Consider the following 20648-nt stretch of genomic DNA (forward strand, 5'->3'; position numbering starts at 1 on the left):
AATAGATTAAAATGAAGAGCCCCCCGGACCGGTGGCCAGGACCCAGGCAGTGTGAGTGCCACTGAAAATCAGCTCGTGTGCCGCCTTCGGCACGTGTGCCAGAGGTTGCCTACCCTTGTCCTAGAGACATCTAAAGAGGTAGTTCTTCTGGCCAGCGTTTTCTCCCAGCGCAGACCAACCACTATTACTTTGGTCTGAAATGCTTGTTTAAAGAGGTTGTATTTAGGCTGAGGAGCTGTACCACTACACTGCACAGATAGTCCTACCTCAACTAGAGAGAAGAGAGGCTACAAAACTTCAGGATAAAACCTTGGGGAAAGAAGGTCCCTGAAGAATTCCCCACTCACACATACACACCAAGGTCATAAGTTTCCTCCAAGTCTACTTTCTGCAAACTTTGGTAGACAGTTCTAACGAAATTTTGCAAAGTGAAAGGATATTATCTCAGTGTTACCATAGTCTAATAAAATGCTCTCAAAGTCTAAATTTTAAATAACGTTGGACTGGGAAGACTGACACCTTGTACTTAATTGTGAAGAATACATAAAATTATAGAAATAAAGTTCTTTCGTTACCTTTCTATATCTTCACTGCTTCTTGTTTGATCTTTATCTTTTGGCATCAGAAATTTTAGCTTCCAATTTTTGTGTTTGTCATCCTTCTCTCTGGGGAAAAAAGGAACAATTGAGGATATTTATAACAATCCTTTTCAAACAGAAGGGTGGCACAACGTTTTTTATTTTAAAAAATATCTAATTTCACACACCACTGAAACGCAAACACTTAATGCAGGAACCTTGCAGCTTATACCAGTTTACATCAATACTACTCAATAGTTGAAGAGCAAGAAATGAAGTATGTGCTATCTAGTTAAGATTACAGGTAGATATTTTTGCAGAAGGCAAAATGCAGCTAGACAAGTAAGAGTTGGACTGGGGACATTGGGGATTAAATCCCCTACTCTTATGGATAGTTTCATGAGCTACAAGGAGACAAGGCTTCACTTTACAGCACTATGCTAGGGTTCTCTTACAACACTTTTAGGATACCACCTGCCAATTCAGAAACATCCTTTCCTGGAGTGCCTGAGCTTTTCCTAGCGAACTCCTATAAATATTGACCCTACCTTACCAAACTAATAAAAGGTACAGTGAAAGTGTGTGTCTGAAGGCCAATATAGTATGCCACAGATTTGTGGAGGAATGTTGCTTGCAGCATAAGAACCTGCTTTGGAAAAACATTACAGAAGTAGTCCTCTTTTGTAAAAGTGGGTTACTTACTTTGCATCTTTTTGATCCACATCAATGTCATTGTATGCCACATTTCCCTGGGACACGATGTCTGTTATCAAAACATTCAGCGTAACGGTGAGTCAGAAAACATTCATCTGAGTACAGTATTTGAAACCACTGACTAATAAAACTGGGACTGCACCTCGCCTGTCTGAAACACTATCAATTCAAAGAAACTAAATGTTGTAGCAATGAAGAATTCTCAAGGCACCAACAAGGAAGGAGACTTCCCCATGAGCGGGCACCGGTGGCTAGGGAGAAAAACACTCACAGGCATCTCTGAGAGAGTGTCATTGTGCCTGAGTGCACTGCTCTGGTTGGAAACTTACAGTTCTTGGGATGTAACAGTTTGGAGTTCCATTCTGCTCTCAACTAGTTTAATTCCATTTAAAAAAAAAATCTATATATTTTTAATGCTAGAAAGGACCATTATGATCACCTACCCCAACTTCCTGCATAACACAGGCCTGGGGTTTGAACCCAGGTCTCAAGTCCCAGGTTTGTGCCCTAAGCACTGGACCAACCTTTCTAAGGAATTAGCCCCAATGTACGGATGGGACACAGCCAAGCCCTATAAATTATTCCGAGGAATATGGTACATTAATTCTGATAGGAGGATGAAATTCTAGGGCTCAGCTCAGACCTGGTTGAAGTGGAGGCAATCCAGTTGAGTCCACTGGAATCATTCCCACTTGTACCAGATCCAAATCTGGCCCTTTCCCCTTCAAGACCTGAAATGACTTTCACAAAAGATTTCCGAGAGTGGTCAGAGAACTCCTGTAGTGCTTTATTGAGCAAGACGGCTACTGAAACAGTTTACATCTGCGCGAGAATAATCTCGCCTCCATACCCCACCTCAAAACCACAAGTAAAGTGCACGCCCATGTTAAGTCTTTAAAATTAACACTGCCACATACCAAATTTTAGAGTGTTATAGTACACAGTCTATTTTTAAAAAGGCAAGGTACCCATGCCACCTCTTTCCAGTCACATTCTAATGTAATCACACAGATACACATACATGGCTTACCTAAGTTTGGTACTGAACTGGACAATATGCTGGGGGGTAGAGGGGGGAGAAAGAAGAGGGGGAAGGAGGGAGAGAGAGAAAGAACACATGAGAAAAAATTAATTACATACAAACATGTTAAAACAGCCATCTTAACAGCATGGCAACTGTACTGATGGCTCAAGGGGAGATGCTACATTCAGGCTCTGGAATGCTACAGGTCTTAGAAGAAATTATGTTCTCACTCCCCCTCGCCCCAATGATCCATTAAATCCTTGAAGAGTCAGTCTGTCCTTTCACATTCTGTGTCTTTCTAACATACCCTTGAACACTTTTCAGACCTCCAAAGCTACAGAGGCAGGCACACCGTTTAAAATGGTTATTATGGTGATGCCGCAATTGAAAGTGCCTATTCAAAGACCAGAACATAGACGAAAGGAAAGCGCTGACACTGGCCAAATACTTCTCCCATACTGGCCAATGAAGGCAGCATGCCATGCACCTGTCCGTAAGCGAACACGCAGTTGTAATTAAGGCCTAATTAGGTGGTCGTCATAAGAGATCCACAGCAGTGTTCAGAACTCTTTTCTGTGATACAAGAAGGTATAGTGTGAACGCTTAAGCAGCATATGGTAGTTCATTATTATCATAATTTAGCAGTTATGGAGCAAGTTGATGCTAAAGAGTGAGAGAACAACAGAGGAAATAGAGTGAGAACGGACTTAAAGAAATGAGGCAAGCATGTTTACATCAGAGCTTTTTACAGAAATAAAATACCCAAGACAGCCTCAAATGGTGCATGAGTACACATACTGTACCTGTAGTTAGTGTAAAGACCCACTAAATACCCACACCTTTCCTTTTTGGAAAATGAAAGCACACAAATCAGTTCACCTCCATGTGCAAAATATTATCAACACACAATAGTGCCAGTTGTTCAATCAACATGCAGCCACTTATGTACACAAGTACTCTTAATATCCAGCACTTGAATTTAGGGAAAGCAGAGAGCTTTTAGAAAGAGTTGTCAGATGATAGACAGCTGTCAGACTGTAGTTCCCACTACACATTCCCAAACACAGCTATATTCCTTTAAAACCATAAAAAAAAAATCCCACTACAGACATTCTCAGAACCAAAAGAGTATGGCATCATAGTGCACCTGCTTCATCTGACGGTAGGCGTTTTGCAGAGAGGGGTCAAGAGGCCTTATGTTCTGCAGCCAACCATCATGCATTCATGAAGCGAGAAACTGGCACAAGGGAATTCTGTTCAAGAGCCTCTCCAATAAGCCAGCATCTTGAATATCAAGCCAACAGGACTCAAAAGAGCACTATAAAAAGTTACACCACATTCCTTCATGTGTCATTAACTTGTTATAACAGAGACTGAACGGTCTCCTCTTTCTTATCAAATACTATTGCCAGCTTGAATGTGAAAAGCAAGTCTTCTTCTCTAAGGTACCACCTTTCCCAGCCTACAGGTGACATAAGCACATACAGGTTTCTGTGTTGCTAATACCATATTGCTGTAGACATGCAACATTTTTCAAAGTTTCATCAGCGGTGCAGAGAGGAAGTTGGAGCTTTATTTAGCTCTCCACACAATGGGAAAAAATAACTATGTAACATCTACTCTGCATTGACAAAGTTAATATCCCCCCCTTGTTTTTTCCATTAAAAATTGTATTTGATTCAGTTAAGTCATTTTAAAAATAAAGGAGTTGGCTGAGGTCATGGATTAGTCTGGCATAAAAATCCACTGAAGAATATAGGAGGCTTTCCACGGACTTCAAAATCACTACTTTGCCGCCCTCCACCTCCGCCCGCATGATTAGGGTTTAATTCCTCCTATAAAGGCAAAAAGTGAGAAAAAAGGCCATTGATATTGATGCTCCTAAGAGTGATGGATCAGACTAACAGAACCTTGTTCTGACCTCCCACTGATATAAATCCAGAGTTACTTCCCTTCTGTTATACCATTGTAAATTTGGATCAGAATCAGGACCAGTGATTGGGGGGGGGGGGAGGGAAGGGGGAAGTGCAAGGGGAAGAAGTCAGATTCCTACTTTCATTACTCCAAAAAAAGGAACCAAATATTTCATGAGTAAAACAGCTGCCTCAAGAACAAATTTAAAAGTCGTAGATTACCAGAATGGATGTACTGGTCACATACTCCTAATGGAAAGTATCGTCTTTGGATTCTTTAAGGGTGCTAAATAATACAGTTGCAACAAAGATTTTTTCCCTCTTTATAAACTTGAATTTAAGAAGGTCTTTGCCTACCAATTGGAAAAGGAAAATATTAAATCAATTAATTTTTCCTCTTCACTGATCTACATCCGTTCAACTTGCTTTGATTACTGGACCACCATCCCAAGCCAATCAGCAGTTTGGAAGGACATATGCATCCTCATGCTTCTAGGCATTATCCAATCTATGATTTAGGATATAGGAAGAAACTTGCAGATTATTCCATAATTGACATAGTCAGGGTTTCTTGCACCTTTTTCTGAAGTGTTTGGTGCTGTCCATTGTGAGAAACAAGATACTGGACCAGATGCACCCTAGGCTTAATCCATTATGGAAATTCCTAGGGAACAGCTGGGCATCATAAATGACTTTTTAGGCAGATTTTCCAAAGCAAGTTGTGTCCAGAACTATCAAAAGGAAAAGCGCATAGTTTCCAAACATGAACCAAGCAGGAGCTGTTTGGACAACATTTCTTACCGGCGGTTTTCCTTCATCTTGGCATTCTTCAGTTTAACGATGTCTTTCTTGAAAAACTTTCCAAATTGCTTTAGTTTTTCTATTCTATCCAAACTAGGTACGAAGAAAATACATTGGGGGGGAAAAAAAGTGTTAGACTTAAGAATGTTGAATGCCCACAAAAATTGCCATATTGGCAGTGCTAGATATTATCCTTTATTCAGAAATCAGGGATTGCACTTTAAGAAGCATTTAGACTCCAGTCCAGCAAAGCACTTAAGCCCATGCTTAACTCACTGGGGACTACTCACATGCTTAGAATTAAACTTAAGTGCTTTGCTGGACTGGGGCCGTGATTCTAAATTCCCTCTTGCATTGGTTTTAGTTTACACATGGGATTTTTCAAAGCCAGTGAATCACTAATGAAAGAAAAAAAAAGTGTCAATTTCCTCCCCTACCATGTTCAGAAATGGAGTGTTTTCGTGGTACTGCAAATCTCTGATAAAAGGAACAGTGCTTCCCTTGGTACCGTTCCTGGTAGACAGTACAGATGGAAGGACAGCCTTGTGGTTAAGGCCCAAGCCTGGGAGTCAGACCACCTCTTTCTGTTCCAGGCTCCACCACAGATCTGTCTTGCATGGCCTCGGGCAAGACAAATTCTCTTTATGTCTATGACAGGGGGAATTGTACTTGCCAGTGTCACAGGGGTGTTGCAAAGCTTATTTCCCATAGTGGACTTATACTGAAGTGTTTAAAAAGAGCCAAGATAGAAGGTACTAGAACAGTAAGTACTAAAGACAGTGAGCACAACTCCTTGAGCACTGGCTGCACGTTGTACTGGCAGGAAGACTACGTTAAGAATGGCCTTGTGGTTACGGCACTGAACTAAGACTCAGGATGTTGAGTTTCAATGCCCAGCTCTGCTATAAACTTCTTTGTGCAAGTCACAATCTATTTCTCCATTTCCCCATCTGTAACGGGAGGATACGAAAGCTTCATTTCTCCTACTATGTAGTGTCTATTTAGACAACAGTTCTTTGGAGGAGGGACTGGGTGTGTATGTATGGCATTTAGCACAATCGACCACGGTCTTGTTTGGTGCCTCTAGGTGCACCTTTAATTCAAATAGCGTTGCTGTTTTTTCCCTCATCCCCTAGGCTTCAAACTTCCAATATTTTCTCCACACACAAGATGCAAGTTAGGTTTAAACCCAGATGCGATTACTCTTCACGTCCATAAGGGAAAGGAGCAGATACATATGCACAAGATAAATAACTCCACATTCTGCTGTATAAAAACCAGGCATCAGGTGCACCTTTTAAGAAGTTTTGTGGAGCAATGCCTCACCATTTGCTATGGTCAAGGGCTGAGTCAGATACACCGTGGAAGGGTGTATGAAGCCTCATTCCCCACACAGAGTGATCTGACAGAGCTAATCATTGGAAATGCAGTTAGTAAATGTCAGCTAATGTCAATAAATAACAAAAATCCAATATCTCTTCTACAGCTGTAAAACATGTACTTGTATCCAATAGTCAACAGGAACATGACATAGAAGTGCATTCAGCTGCTTGAAGGCATATAAATGGCAACTCACTCCAGTTTGACTGGATTATAATCCCCATTATGAATATCCTCATATATTTCGTCACACTTGTTTTCTGAAACTTAAAAACAAGACAGATGTAGTCACAAATGGCAACAATCTTCAAGATCTGCTAAACAGAACAAACGGAGCTCCAGAACAGGAGAACCACTTAGCACTAGATAGGCTATGACTATGAGATATGGCTATGGCGGTGGGATGCCCAGCTCAAGTGGACACATTCACTCTAGCACTCATCTGAGGTAGCACACGAAACACAGACGTGTAGCTGCTGCAGCATCAGCTAGCTGCCAGTCTACAATAGGGTGACCAGATGTCCCGATTTTATAGGGACAGTCCCAATATTTGGGGCTTTTTCTTACACAGGTGCCTATTACCCCCCTATCCCCCGTCCCGATTTTTCACACTTGCTATCTGGTAACCTTAGCAGAGTTCTGGTGGGTTTGTAGTCTGTCTATGCAAGCTGGGAGTCAGACCCCTTAGCATGTAGCATAAAGTGCAACTGAAATTTACAAGAGACCATTTATTCCCAGATGTAAGCTTGCCATAATGCTGAATGTTCAACATTGGAGTGGCACTGATCAATAAAGGAATCTAACACTCATTGTACTGAGATAACAGTGGAATATTCAACACAATGCACAGGCTATTCTTTGTAAACGTGTTTTCTTTTTAAAATTGCTAGTGCTCTAGTGGTTAGAAAATGTATTAAAATCACGTAGCTAAAACTGTAGACAAAAACAAATCTTGCATACGAGCTGCAGGGGTAGATTTATTAAGCTATCAAAATTTATCCAATGAATGACATTATTAGGATCACATTTGACTAACATGAGATTGCTGTCACATCACACTATGAATCCCACTAAGAAAGATCTATCACGCCACCAGAAAAGTGGTAGGTTTAATGATGGCACTTGTGATTTTGTCTCCTATTAATATGGATGTGGCAACTTTCACTATAATTGCTTAAAAGGGGTACAGACAGGCACTTACGGGTGAAGTTCACTACAGCAGATTCATAAGGCCTAGTGAACGTGAGTGAAGCTTCAGCAATATATTGGTGGAAAATCCTATCCATGGGCATGGAGGTTTCCACGTGGGGGTGGGGGAGGAGGAAGAAAAGAAAGGAATACGGGCAGGTTTTGGAGAGGCCACGCAGACGGTGTAAACCAAGCCACTCTCAAAGCACAGCAGAACTGTTTAAGGGTTAAAGCCAGGATCACCACTGCTATAGAACGCTGAAGTCAGAGTCCACTCCTGCAGTAGCAGCTGCAATGCACAGCTTAGGGGTAAAGGAAGAATTCTTTCCTCATTGTCTTGGCAGAGATCCCAGTGCCCTGCCCACTTTCCTGGGCTGACTGGGAACTTGGCAGAGGACTGCACCATAGTGTGGGGTTCAAGTGTAGCATAGGGCCATGTGCAACTCCTTTTTGCAAGGGTGAGCTCCACTCCAAGCACAAGATGCACCTTTTTAAATGGAGGTATGCCTCAACGTAATGAACGATCCCAGAGTTCAAACTTCCCAACTCTGCCATACTTACAGCTATCTGAAGTGAACGAGCTAAAGTCATCAGAGGCTTGATTCCTGGAAAATGAAGTGTCAAGACAGTTTGATATATCAGTTTATTATATTGAAGATTTTAGAAGACATTTCAAAACCCAGTCGTTAGCACATACTCACACGGCACACTCTATATCTTCTACATCATCATACACATCCTCTGATGTCTGCATTGGCTTCAGACTCCTTTGGCTCAAAGCCACCATGTCTTCATCCGCTTTCAAGGCACTCACACACACATAGCGAGCTGAAAATGAAACAGCATCTTGCCTTAGAAGCTCTTCTGATCACCTACTATCAGGTCAAGGATGATCATCTTTGATAATTCATGTTAGTGTCACAATAAATAAATCAGCTGCAGAGGAAGCCAAACTTCCTTAGATCTAGCAGTTAAGAAGGGTCTTTGATTGCTCTAAGCTGCTTTGAAAGAAAGCAAAGAGTCTTAAAGACTTATTTGAGAGATTTACCAGTTTGCTCAGTATCTGAAGCCCTCAACTGTGAAATTTTTCAACTGCAAGAACCAAAATAGGATTAAAAAATTAAAAAAAAAATTGAGCATTTACTGAAATAAATGAAGGGATTGAATTAGTAGTATCTTTGGTGGGGTTGATATGGTTTAGGGAGTAAGGCTTGATAGATTACTTAAGCCTGGGGAATATACCTGCAAATCACAGTAGAGGAGAAAAATAAAAGTCTCATTTGTGATTTTCGCGGATGTCTATTATACTTTGAACTAGGACAATTAAGTGTGTGAACTGTTTCAATTACGTTAAAAAGTAATAATCACCAGCGCAATAGACACCCCTCCAACAATGTTAGGTCTGAGGTCGGGCATTTGACTAGTCCAAAAATTATTGGTAAATTTACTAGTCAAGTATATGTAAGGCTGTACAAAAGTATGGATTTTTTTTGGTTCAAAAGTTGCAGCCACAGTTCGTTGAAGCTGAAGTTTTGGTGTGCTCAGTGCAAATTCCATTTAAAACAAACAAACAAACAGGTTGCCTTTATATACTTGCTTTTAAAATGGATTCACCACCCCTGGGTGCTCACCCACCCATAAGCTTCAGCACCTTCTTCCCAGGCATGCAGCCTGCCTTCTAAGCAGGACAGCAGCACAGATAGGTCCCAATGGCTCTTGAAGGCAAGTGTGACTGAGAGGCAGCCATCCAAAGTTGAGTGCTGTTGTTACCTCACAAATAGGTGAATAACTCCCCACCCTGATCACCCACATTTGAGTGCTGTTGCTACCTCATTCACCAATTTGTAACCCCCCACCCCATTCACCCAAATTTGGCTCAGCTGCCTCTGTCATGATGGAGAGAAGCTAGGCCAAATTTGAGGGAAGGGTATTACAACCTGGCACACAAGCTTGCAGTGCCAACACCACTCAAATTTGTGGCAACTATTAAAAAAAAAAACAACAAACACAATAAACTGTGGTGTCTGTTCAGAGTTATGGCCCATGATTTTCTTACAGCCTTAAAATATTGGTTAAATATTGTCAGAATGGTCAAACATTTTAAAGCACTTATTTATTAAAACAAAAAAGAGTAAGACTTTATGGTCTCCAGTAGGCTTAGCCTTAGAGAGATACTTATGCCTAATTTCAAAAGACAAGTTAATACAATTCCAGTTCAGTAACTCAGAAAAATATGAAACAATGAAATGGAGCTGTGGGGTTTTTTGGTTTTGTCGTAAGAAGACGGGCACCATGATGCAAATCAAAAGGTAGGCTGCCATTGCCGTCAGGACATCCTTGCTGGAATATATGACAATATTTGACAGTGATCAAATAAGTGGTCAATTGACCACCTTGCCAAGCCTAGTTAGGCCTTTAGTGAGTTTGAAGGGGGAAAAGGGTTGGATTAACAAAGAAACATAAGAGACAGAGCCAAAAGCAACTAGTATTTTTAAATGGATGCATCCATGCTCAGCTGCCACACCAGAAATATGCAACACTAACACATCTATATTATGAATTTCATCATAATGCTTCGGAGCAGAACTAAGTTCTCACTTTTGGTCTCTCTGATTTTTTAAAAGCACCTAGCGTTGGCCTTACTCTGCTCCCATTTACATCAATGGGAGCAGAGATAGGCCAGCCTCGAACAATACTGAAAATTCCACCCAAAATTACCTCAAGCCATTCAAGAGATCAATCATAATCTACAGCTCAATCCTGAACGCTGTCAGTAGCAGCAAAGTTAAGCAGAGTGGTTTAAACATATTATCGCTGTCAGGAATGAATTGAAATAATTACTTACAGGTAAAACAAATTTGGACTCGGAAGCTACCGAATAAGTTTAAAAAGAAGAAATATGCTCCCCATTCACTACAAACTAAAGTAAGTTGACAGTGTCTGGCAACTACATATCTTAAGAAGATAACTGAAGCCCAAATAATGTACTAGCGCTCCAGGTCTGCACCATAATGAAGAAAATAAGGGCTTATTCCTTATTTTTGAGAGTCATTAGAACAAATCATGCCAGCAAGCACTAGTCAGAGGAATAAAAACAGTTTGAAAAAAAATCAGGCCCAAATAGTTTCCATCTTCCCATGATTTTTTTTTTTTTCCCTGACTTCAGTCACAGACAATAGTGGGGAGGTGACAGCTTGTTTCCCATAGGAGAAGATGGATTTCCACACTAGATCTGGGAGCAGTTTTTCAGACTCGTTTGTTTTTTGGGGGGAAGGGAAGTTGGCAAACGGGAAAAAAAAATGATATATGGTCAATTGAAACTATTTGGCCTAAGTTTGTGATGAATTTGCCAAATAGTTTCAACAAAAAAGCATAAGCCTAGATTCACAAGGGGACTTTGGTGCCATTCACAAAACCCAGAGGAGGTGGTGGTAATGATGCCGTCCTCCTTATACCCAATAACCTTGTGGTTTGGACACTCACCTGGGATGTGGGAGACCCACATTTGAATCCATGCTCTGGAGTAAGATCTTGAACTCAGCTCTCCTCCCTTCCAGCTGAGTGCCCTAACCAACAGCCTATAGCATCATTCTTACTCTCTTCCCCAATGACTATTCAAGGACTCTATACAAAGTAGAATGGCTTCAACATGAGAGACAGAGTCCCACTTCGGAACATCCAATAGCCTGATGCTTAAGCCACTTACCTGGTAAGTTGGAGACCTGAGTTCAAGTGCCAGCTCCAGAGTCTTCCATATCCCAGGTAAGTACCATGGTTACTCCATAGAAAGGAGACACCACCCACTCCAGTTGTGTGAATCTAGCCCTTCATTTCCTTTGCTTTTAAGGTAATACCCAACATAAAAATGCATTTTGTCGGATATGAAATTTTTTTCAGCTTACTTTTAATTCACTGAAAATTTTTGGTTTTCGTTCAACTCAAACCAAAAACTTCCAGAGAGCTGAAAAATCAGTTATTTTCACAACTCTGTTCAACACTGCCAAGTCAGGACAATCTAATTTGAACAGATTGTCTTAAACACACACACACAAAAAATTAGTGTCCATGCAGCATTTTGTGCTACTTTAACTTGGTTTAAAATTACACCTTAAGTTAAACCAGGGTGATTTTTTCCATGTAGACAAGGCCTGAGAGATTTTAGGTAAAAAATGGAACAGAAGTTTGAAGAAACAGTACAATAAAACAAAGACAATGGGATACTCACAATGTTCTACTCCATCTTTTGCCAGCCACTTCCCAGTTTGGATGACGTCAGTTGTATCTCTCTGCTTAACTTGTAGCTTGTTCTTCCCACCTTCATTGTCTTGATGTAGTTGTGATTTATGTAGCATATCCTCACTACCACTAATCTAATGAGAAAATGTAGATGTGGTTAGGGCAGTGCTTGAATCAGATTCCTAATTTACAAGCAATGTGAAAAAAAATATATATAGCTCAATTATTAACCCACTATATAGAGAGGAGGTGTAATAGATTATATGCAACTCAGAAACATATATAGTATCAGTCATATTACTAAACATTTATCATCACGAATGGGAGAAAACAAAATATTTAAAATTCCATAATCTATCCTCATTTAGGAGACCAATGACTGCTTCAATCCCTGGGCCAAGAGCTAGTTTCATTGTGCTTTAAAAACAAAAACTGCATCATACCCTAGTCCCTCTCATTGTCCACCCCAACACTACTCAAATATACAAGGGGCACCTCAATGAAATATTACCTTGGACGTTTTCTTCACTTGCTGTTGCCTCTCTCTATCGAGATCCCATTTTGATTTTTCCTTTTTTCCATCCTCTGTGACTCTTTCAGTGCTGAAATATTAGAAGATGCTTACACAAGCCCAGGCTAAGATGTATGTGTTGATACATAACATCTCCCCCTTACTCTACTTGTTAGGAGAGAGATGAGGCTGTATTTTGCAGAGTGTATTATATTCCTTAATGCCAGCGCTAAAATCTGGATCAGCTCCAACATGCAGACAGAGCAGATGGTAACCCAGAGCAATAATATTCACAGCACTATTCACAATTTGAATGACAGCAAGCTAGGAGGAATGGACTTTTTGACAATGGACAGCCCATAGACTAGATCCATTGCTGACGCTCTCGCCTGGGTGGTTTCATACGGCTGACCCTGGGCCAGCTCTGTTACAGGAACACTGAACTAGACAGAAAAGTCTTGCCAACTAAAAAAACAAAACAAAACAAAGATGATGGCTGATGAGAGAAAGATGAGGCAGTCCATAGCCAATGACCTTCTGGGTTATCAAAAACACAACTCCTGTTTCCTCTCCCATATTTATCTAGTCAGCTCGACTGGCTCACTTTATGTTTAATTCCCATCACCACGTCAGACACGTATTAGGATGGGTGAACCAATTCTGACGTGTTTCTGTTTCAGTGCCCCTCACACACTCTGATTTGGCACAGCTTTGCTCTCCTTCATGCCGTCTCCATCTCCCTCTTTGCAGAGCTGGCTCTAGGCACCAGCAAACCAAGCACGTGCTTGGGGCAGCAGAATTCCAGGGGTGGTTGGGGCGGCACAATTCCAGGGGCGGCATTCTGGTTTTTTTTTTTTTTTTTTTTTTTCTTCTCTGCTTTGGCAGTTGCACTCTCGGAGGTGGGTTTTTGTTTGTTTGGTTTTTTTGCTTGGGGCGGGAAAAAAACCTAGAGCTGGCCCTGCCTCTTTGGTTCCCGACTCCATCAGAACTCTCCCTGACTACACCATCCCTTCCACACTCTCCTCTACAGTTGCCCTCCCATCCTACTACATAATCCCAAAGCCCACTTTCACGTATGTTTACGTGTGAAATCATTTTGGTATCCCTCTGAATACCCAAGCCATTCCGGTGATGCAACGTCTCTCCTCATTCTATTCCCAAAATTACTTTTTTCCTTAGTTACACATTTAACAAAAATAATCCAATTTATCACATGCTACAGCAATCTCCATTAAAGCAAGCAGGTTACCGAGCGACAGTAATTACATTTACTGCAGTGTTTGAAGTATGTATTTTTACTCTTAAAATAGTTCAGGGTGAACTTCAAACTTGCCTTTTTCCTTCATCGTGTCTAGTTAAAGAGCTGGACAAAGAATTCTTAAGTAGAGCTGTTTGGAATTGAAATGTTTTGTGGAGACATCAGTTTGGATGAAAAATTCATTTCAAGTTGTTTTGGATCTGGGTTCAGGGCTCTCTGGTGACTTCTGGAGAGCAGTGAGAGAGTTCCTACTGAGAGCAGAGTGTTGTCAGCCTGGATCAGAGACTTGAACCTGGGTCTCCTAGGCTACAGAGTCAGTCTCTCTCCCATTCCCACATCGAAAAGCTCAGGTTTCCCAGGGGAAAGGGAGGAGGAGAGGAAAAGGACATTTTGACAATTCAGCTTTCTGCAAAACCGTTTGAGAGGTATTGGTTTGGTTCCCTGCAGAACAAAAATGAAGTTTGAAACCTTGAAAGTTGTCAGAAAGTGGAATTGTATTCACAAGTGTGTTTGTGAAATTTCACTGTATTTCGCAAATAAAATATTCTGTGAATAACCTCATAGGTTATTCGCCCAGGTCTATTACAGAGCTAAAAAGGCCATTTTCCTTTGCTAAACCTGTTTAGAGGAGCAGAAATAAAAAGCGATTCAAATAAATGAAGAAGTTACCTGGATGTGGCAAACAGAAAAGTTTTCTTCTTCTATTGAAAAAGAAAAGTAAAAAAACTTCACTTATTATGCCTTGTTCGGCAAGAAGCTAAGCTTTACACAATGCCACTCAATATTTGATATTTCAAAGTGTGTTTCTGTACAAACAATATAACCCATGTAGTGACCTGCATTTAGAAATGAGCTTTATGATCGGTTAAAAGCAGTATCTTTCCCTTATTTTCTAGAATAAAAGCAGTTTCTGAAAAAGATGTGCATATTGACCTGAATAATTCCTTATATAATAATAAATAAATAAGCAAGCTAATGGTCAATGAAATTACTCACAGGAGTAAAGTCAAGCATGTGCTGAGGTGCTTGCAAGATTAGACCCAATCTTTTAAATATTAGTTTTGTTTCATAAAACCTTTCTAAATACAATTAGGCTTTTTGACCATTAGAAATAAAGAAAGCCAAAACTCCTCCTCTACTGCATTACAGATAAGCCATTTGAAACATAATGGACACATTGATCACTTTTCAGTTCAGAACTAAAATTTGACATGGGACCTCACTCAGATAGAGCAAATAAGCTCTTTCTTTTGAAAGTAAAGGTCATTTGCCCAGTTTTGGAATCTGACTTAAGAATTTCAGAGGTTATGGCCCCATCTGATTTCCCTTCATGACAGAACACGAAGCCACACCCATAAGAAATATTTTCTGACACCAGTTCAATTATTTTCTTCCACACCCATCAGCCGCTGGCTAAATACGTTGCTGTGGCAAGGAAGTGTGAACACTGTTTTTGCCATCAAGCCTTTGAGTAGAGAATTACCAGCACATTCCTATCTTCGACAGAGGTTTATACAGGCATCTCCCTTATGGAATTTTAAAACTCTCAGAGATTTACTCAAGACCTGTTTGATATAAAACATGCTGTTAAATTTAGATTGTATCACTACTTCTTTAAACATCAGAAGCGTGAGGCTAGGATTTTCAAAGGGCGCTAAGGAAATTGGTTCCATAGATCCCACGGGATGGGCACATCAGTCTCCAGAGTCCCCACAGAATAGCCTATTATGTGAAGGATATGATAGTCACAAGTTTCCAAGGCATCAAAACATAGCACCAGCATGTCTTACAGATTTATCTAGAAGGTCAGGTGAGGGTTGCAGAAGATGACCTACCTTTTCGTGTTCTTGGATTCCCGTGCTAGATGCTAGAATAAAGATTTATAAACAATTACTGCATTTTAGGTTCAGGTTATACAATCTTCCACAGTTTTAATGCTGTTGAACTACAGCCTGTGAAAGGGAACTGTGGCTATAGAGAAGACTGGCCCACATATTCAGCCAAGGGTACTCTAGGCTACATGGGGGAAAACACCCACTTTTGCAGGGCCCAATGGCCAGATGGTCAGTTCCCTGCATGAGAACTGGTTCACACCCTGTCAGCTCAATCTTTTCACACCCCTTGGAACAAGAACAAGAATTGGCCTGTCCCAAACACAACCCTGAGCAAATAAGTTGTATTCTGTCAAAGAGAAATGGGGAAGAAGAGCCACCAGGAAGGGGAACAAGGTGGGGAAAAAAAAGCACAAGAATAAACCTGACAGAACAAGAAAGGCAAAGCGGGAGGGGGAGGGGGAGAATTAAGATGGCATAAGAGTTCCATGCATTGGAAGTAGCACCTCTTCAACCCTCCACCCCCCTGCAAAGGAGACTGAATTGTGCCAAGTTAACTTCTCTTCCTTTGCGCCCTCATCCCCAGTACTTCTACATGACTACAGTCACATGACTTTTTCCATTGCAGTTCTACCTTCAGCCTCCCCCCACCATGATCCTATAACTCCATCATACACATTTTCAGTCTCACACACAAGTTTGTTTCCTTCTAGTGGCAAAGAGGAGAGGATAGGTTAGGCTGTAAAGCAGGAATATTCACCTTTAGTCACAAACAGGGGCATTTTTGTGAAAGAGGGTAACTCAGACATGCAACTGAGCTTCTAACAGATTAGGAGGAACAATGCCATTTCTTTAAAAGGTAGTTAGACCCCACATACTCTGCCTATATTCATTGGTTTAACAGACTCACAGTCAGCAATATCCTGAATGGCACACGAGGTTAGAGAGTTCCCAGATCGTTTCACGTACGATATGGTTTCTTCATAATTATGTAGTTCTTCAGATTCAGCACTAGGGAATGATGAGAGAAAAAGGGGAGTGTCGGGGGGGGGGGGGGAGGAGGAAGAGAACAGTGTTGTTTTTTTGAAAATGCTACAAAATGAATTAATGGATCTTGAAGAACTTTGGCATACCATCTATGAGAAATGAATTATGATTGGGAACTTCTATCTTAATTAAGAGGCCTGCGCTAAGATGTACACTGTCTCATGCTATATCTACTCTAGAATGTTGTGATTAAACATTTAAAATCACCCATAGGATAACTTCAGTTGAAGTTCACCTTGCCTGCATAAAGCCCAAGTTACTGGGCTTTGTGTAGACACAAACCTCAACATATCCCCCAATCCCACCCCTCAACCTGGGTCCAGAACAAAGGGCAGCAGCCAAGCCTCCCTTAGTGATCGACACTCACTGCACTTGAAGTGAGCTCATGGACACTGTGCATCACCAAACCTTGCCAGTCAGTAGACCAAGTCACACTAGCATTCTCTGGAAATTATTCATGGAAATCCCCAGTGTATTGATGGGATGAACCTAGAACATGCTACTAGGTTGCTTGTGCGCAGAGTCCACTGCCTGTCATGCTGACCAATAGTGTCTCATTGTTTCCTGGTACCCCCTCATTGGTCTGTCTGTAACTCGCTGGTGTCTTTTGCCTTATACTTGGATTGTCATCTCTTTGGGGCAGGGACTGTCCTTTTGTTCTGCATTTGTACAGCACCTAGCACAACAGGATTTTGGTCCAGGGCTCCTAGGAGGATACAAATACATAATAACGATCACAAGAACAGCAGAGACTTTTGCACTTCAGCATGCAGATTGCTTCTTTAAAGTGTGATTAGTTTGTTTGGGTTACTACATACTGCTAATTCTCTGCAGGGGTGGGGCCCAGCCAGGTGCAGAAGTTTCAGCTCCACCACTGAAACTTAATAGAAGCACTGAACCATAGACATTTTTGCTTGGGATGCAGGAAGTGGGGCGGTGGAGAAACCGCATACAGCTTGAAGTCCAGTTCTAGCAAACTCTCAACCAGTATAAGTGGAAGAGGCTTTGTTGAGAGCACACAGAAAACAGAGGTAGTTTCATTTTCTGATTTCTGCACATCAATGCAATTTTCTAGCAAGGTTTTGCACTTGGCATTTTAAAAGTGCCAGAACTGGATAGCTATAGGAGTGTGCACATTGAGTGTGAAATAGTGATGGAAAAACATTAGAAAACTTTTTTCTTTTATTGAAAGCCAACTGACAAAATACCTTAACACAAGTTGCTCATCAGAAAACCATTTCTGGAACTCTTATGCTGTCACCACGGTGCTATTAAACTTAGTAGGAACAGAACAAAGATTAAGTATGTTTTCCTGCCTAGCAGTTAAGTGGGGGGAGGAGGGGAAGATATCAGAGGTTAAGAGAAAGAAACAAGAGAAATTAAAATACTGAAGTCAGTGCTAGAGGTAGAACTATTAAAAAACAAGTCTGGGCCACTGTTGAACAAATTTCCCCATCACACCCTATTCATTTTATTAGCGGATCTACCAGAAATGAAGCCAAACTTGGCAGTATGTAGCCCTCATATGCAGATTGTTCAGTCACTTTATGCATTCATTTCTAATGCATCCTATCCCTGTGCTATACTCTAGGGATTAAATTACAGCATGGGGAGGGGAGAAGCTCCCTGTGAAGGGGCAGGGAGAGCTACTTAGGTGGGGTGGAGGGGCGGGGGGGGAGGGGGGAAGCAAGTGCCCTGTGCACCCCCCCTCCCCCACGAGCTTGTCCCCCATCCTGGTGCCAGAGTTCTGTCTCATCACCCACATCGGTGGCTGGTGCCCTGTGCGCACCCCCAGGCCTCTGCCCAGGTGCTATTTTGCTCTGTCCTGTCTCCCATGCTACCCTGGCAGCTGGTTCACATGCTCCTGCTCCTCTCCCAGGCTGGGTGTCTCCATGGGAACCTGTGGTGGCTGGAATGCAGGACCAGGAGTCGTAGCCTGATCCCACATACTGCAACTGGGGTTGCCAATTTTGGTTGGACATATTCCTGGAGGTTTCATCACGTGACATAATCTTTAATTCAAGGTTAATCTTTAATTCCTGGAGACTCCAGGACAATCCTGGAGGCTTGGCAACCCTAACTGCAGCAGCAGCTCCATCCCTTCCTCCAGGCCCCACTCTTGTCTCTGCCTCCCTTCTGCATGCACACAGGGTGGAGCACAGCCAGGTCCAGCTCTGATGTCCATGAGATACTGTGGATGCAGAAACAGATTCACTCCCCCTCCCCCCAACATTTCCATTTCAAGGGCTCTGGTCACCCTGTGCTTCCCCCCAGCATCATGCAGGATTTCAGCTGATGACGCAGTGAAAGTCTGCCACAGTGAAATTCACTAGGGTGGACAGGGCTGTGCTAGAGCCTCTGTCATAAACAGAGCTGTCACGTAATCATGTGCGAATATCGGTTATTGGGCTGGTTACTATAGGACTATAGTGGGTTGACTCAACTGGGTTGTTGGAAAATACAAGCAAGAAGCAAAACAATTGCTTGAGAAGAGCCCTGGGTCCTGATAAACACTTCAGGACCGTTCAGAGACAATGCTCGAGCTATTAGCTGTGAGGATTCTACCCCTGGGTCCCAGCCAAATTAGAAAACTTGTTTTGCCATACAGGGACCCTGAGAAGACACAGGATCTCTGGTTGGATAAAAATTGATTTACCCTCCCCCCCCCCCCCCCCCCGCACCCCACACACACTAAGGTAGTAGCTGTTGGGGGATGTTGTTGGTGAGGTGTTCAGGCTGACAGAAGTATCTAATTCTGCCTGACCCACCATTACTGATGATTGGGCTTTAGGTGAGCTAGACACGTGTATAGACTGCTTGTTGTTTTAAAGTTCTCCTCTGTTTTATTCTATTGTGAAGATTAAATACTTTGGTTTTAACAGGCTGTCTGGTGATAGACTCCTGAAGGGAGTCACCACAGGCACTTAATCCAGAGAGGGAGCTGTTGGATAAACACAATGGATACACAGGATACTGTAGCCCAGCGCCCAGTCTCGGAATTGGAGAATCACATGATTCCCTCTCGGAAGAGGGGATGCATTCAGAGAGGGGACAGATGCAAGCAGCCCTTTAACCACTGCACCTTCCACATCCCTAAATGATCATGGTGGGGCCCTAGAACTCTTGTGTGACTTGGTCTACTGATGGGCACGGTTTTGGTTGTGCAAAGTGTCCATGATCTCATTTCAATTTACCATGTGGGCAGGGTGACTTGCAACTCAAGTTGGATAATTCACTGTTAAATATTAAACAACCTACTATATAATCATATTAGGAGTTCAAAGTAACTAATCTTTGCTGCAATATATTACTTGGACAGTTTAATTTCTAAACAAGAATTATATTGCTAATAGACAGTGGAACACGTGGAAAAATAAGTCTCTTCCTGCTTGGCATATACCAGGCAACTTGGTTAATTTATAAACTGATTGCATCAGTGACATTTAGAATGTGTGGGGTATTTATTGTAATGGACTGAAAACTAAATTACACGCATTAACTTCCCCACTGTGTTATTTAAAGTACATGAATTTTCAATTCAGCCACTGTATTCCCTTTGTTTAGTCAGCCATGAATATTCATGAGTAAAAGGTGCTTGTTCATGTCAATGTTCACACCCAAAGCAAAATAGATATTGATCCATATGTGGGATTTGCTTTGCACACCAGAGTTGTTCACTCCTTCCCTCTAAAGTTCCAGTTTTCCAGTAAAGCAGCCAAATTACCACGACCTTCTTGTTTATGATGTAATTGGTCAACTAAATACAAACCGTCAAATAAATGCTGAACCACCAATAGGTGCATAAGGTCTTTGAAGAGTTGCAAACAGCCAAATCAACATGTGCACTTTCCACTGGGAACCGGTGGGGGAAAAAATAGTATTTGATTTATGATTAGATGCTCATAATAATACATGTGCACAAGGAGTCCAAATTAAGGTTAAGCAGGCAACCTTAAATCTGGCATTTCCAACCTTTTCAGTGCTTAGTTTTGCAATCTTCATGTTGTTTAACATGGATTTTGTATGTATTTTCCAAGGTTTTTAAAATAAACAAACTGAAAAAAAAAATTCCATCACATGGAAACATTAACATCCACATGGGCCATTAGCAGGGTTGGAACCTTTAGGTCTACCACACAGACTTCTGCCACTTCACCTACTACTAC

The 20648-nt window shown here is 41.6% G+C and overlaps 1 protein-coding gene across 5 annotated transcripts in view; it reads right to left on the reverse strand.

Annotated features, from left to right (window-relative positions):
• FYB2 (FYN binding protein 2) overlaps positions 1-20648 on the reverse strand; it is a 71461-nt gene that overhangs the window by 5803 nt on the left and 45010 nt on the right. For all 5 annotated transcript variants that reach the window (XM_065553872.1, XM_065553873.1, XM_065553874.1 and 2 more), the window contains 12 exons: positions 16346-16446; positions 15439-15470; positions 14273-14304; positions 12346-12436; positions 11824-11968; positions 8300-8426; positions 8160-8203; positions 6607-6676; positions 5031-5123; positions 2323-2351; positions 1281-1341; positions 576-665 (listed from right to left, as the gene is read on the reverse strand). In XM_065553872.1, the coding sequence (XP_065409944.1) occupies positions 576-665; positions 1281-1341; positions 2323-2351; positions 5031-5123; positions 6607-6676; positions 8160-8203; positions 8300-8426; positions 11824-11968; positions 12346-12436; positions 14273-14304; positions 15439-15470; positions 16346-16446 (915 nt within the window). The remainder of the gene's footprint in view (positions 1-575; positions 666-1280; positions 1342-2322; positions 2352-5030; positions 5124-6606; positions 6677-8159; positions 8204-8299; positions 8427-11823; positions 11969-12345; positions 12437-14272; positions 14305-15438; positions 15471-16345; positions 16447-20648) is intronic.

Source organism: Chrysemys picta, chromosome 8 (assembly GCF_011386835.1).
Source record: "Chrysemys picta bellii isolate R12L10 chromosome 8, ASM1138683v2, whole genome shotgun sequence".
In the NCBI taxonomy this organism is placed as follows: domain Eukaryota; kingdom Metazoa; phylum Chordata; order Testudines; family Emydidae; genus Chrysemys; species Chrysemys picta.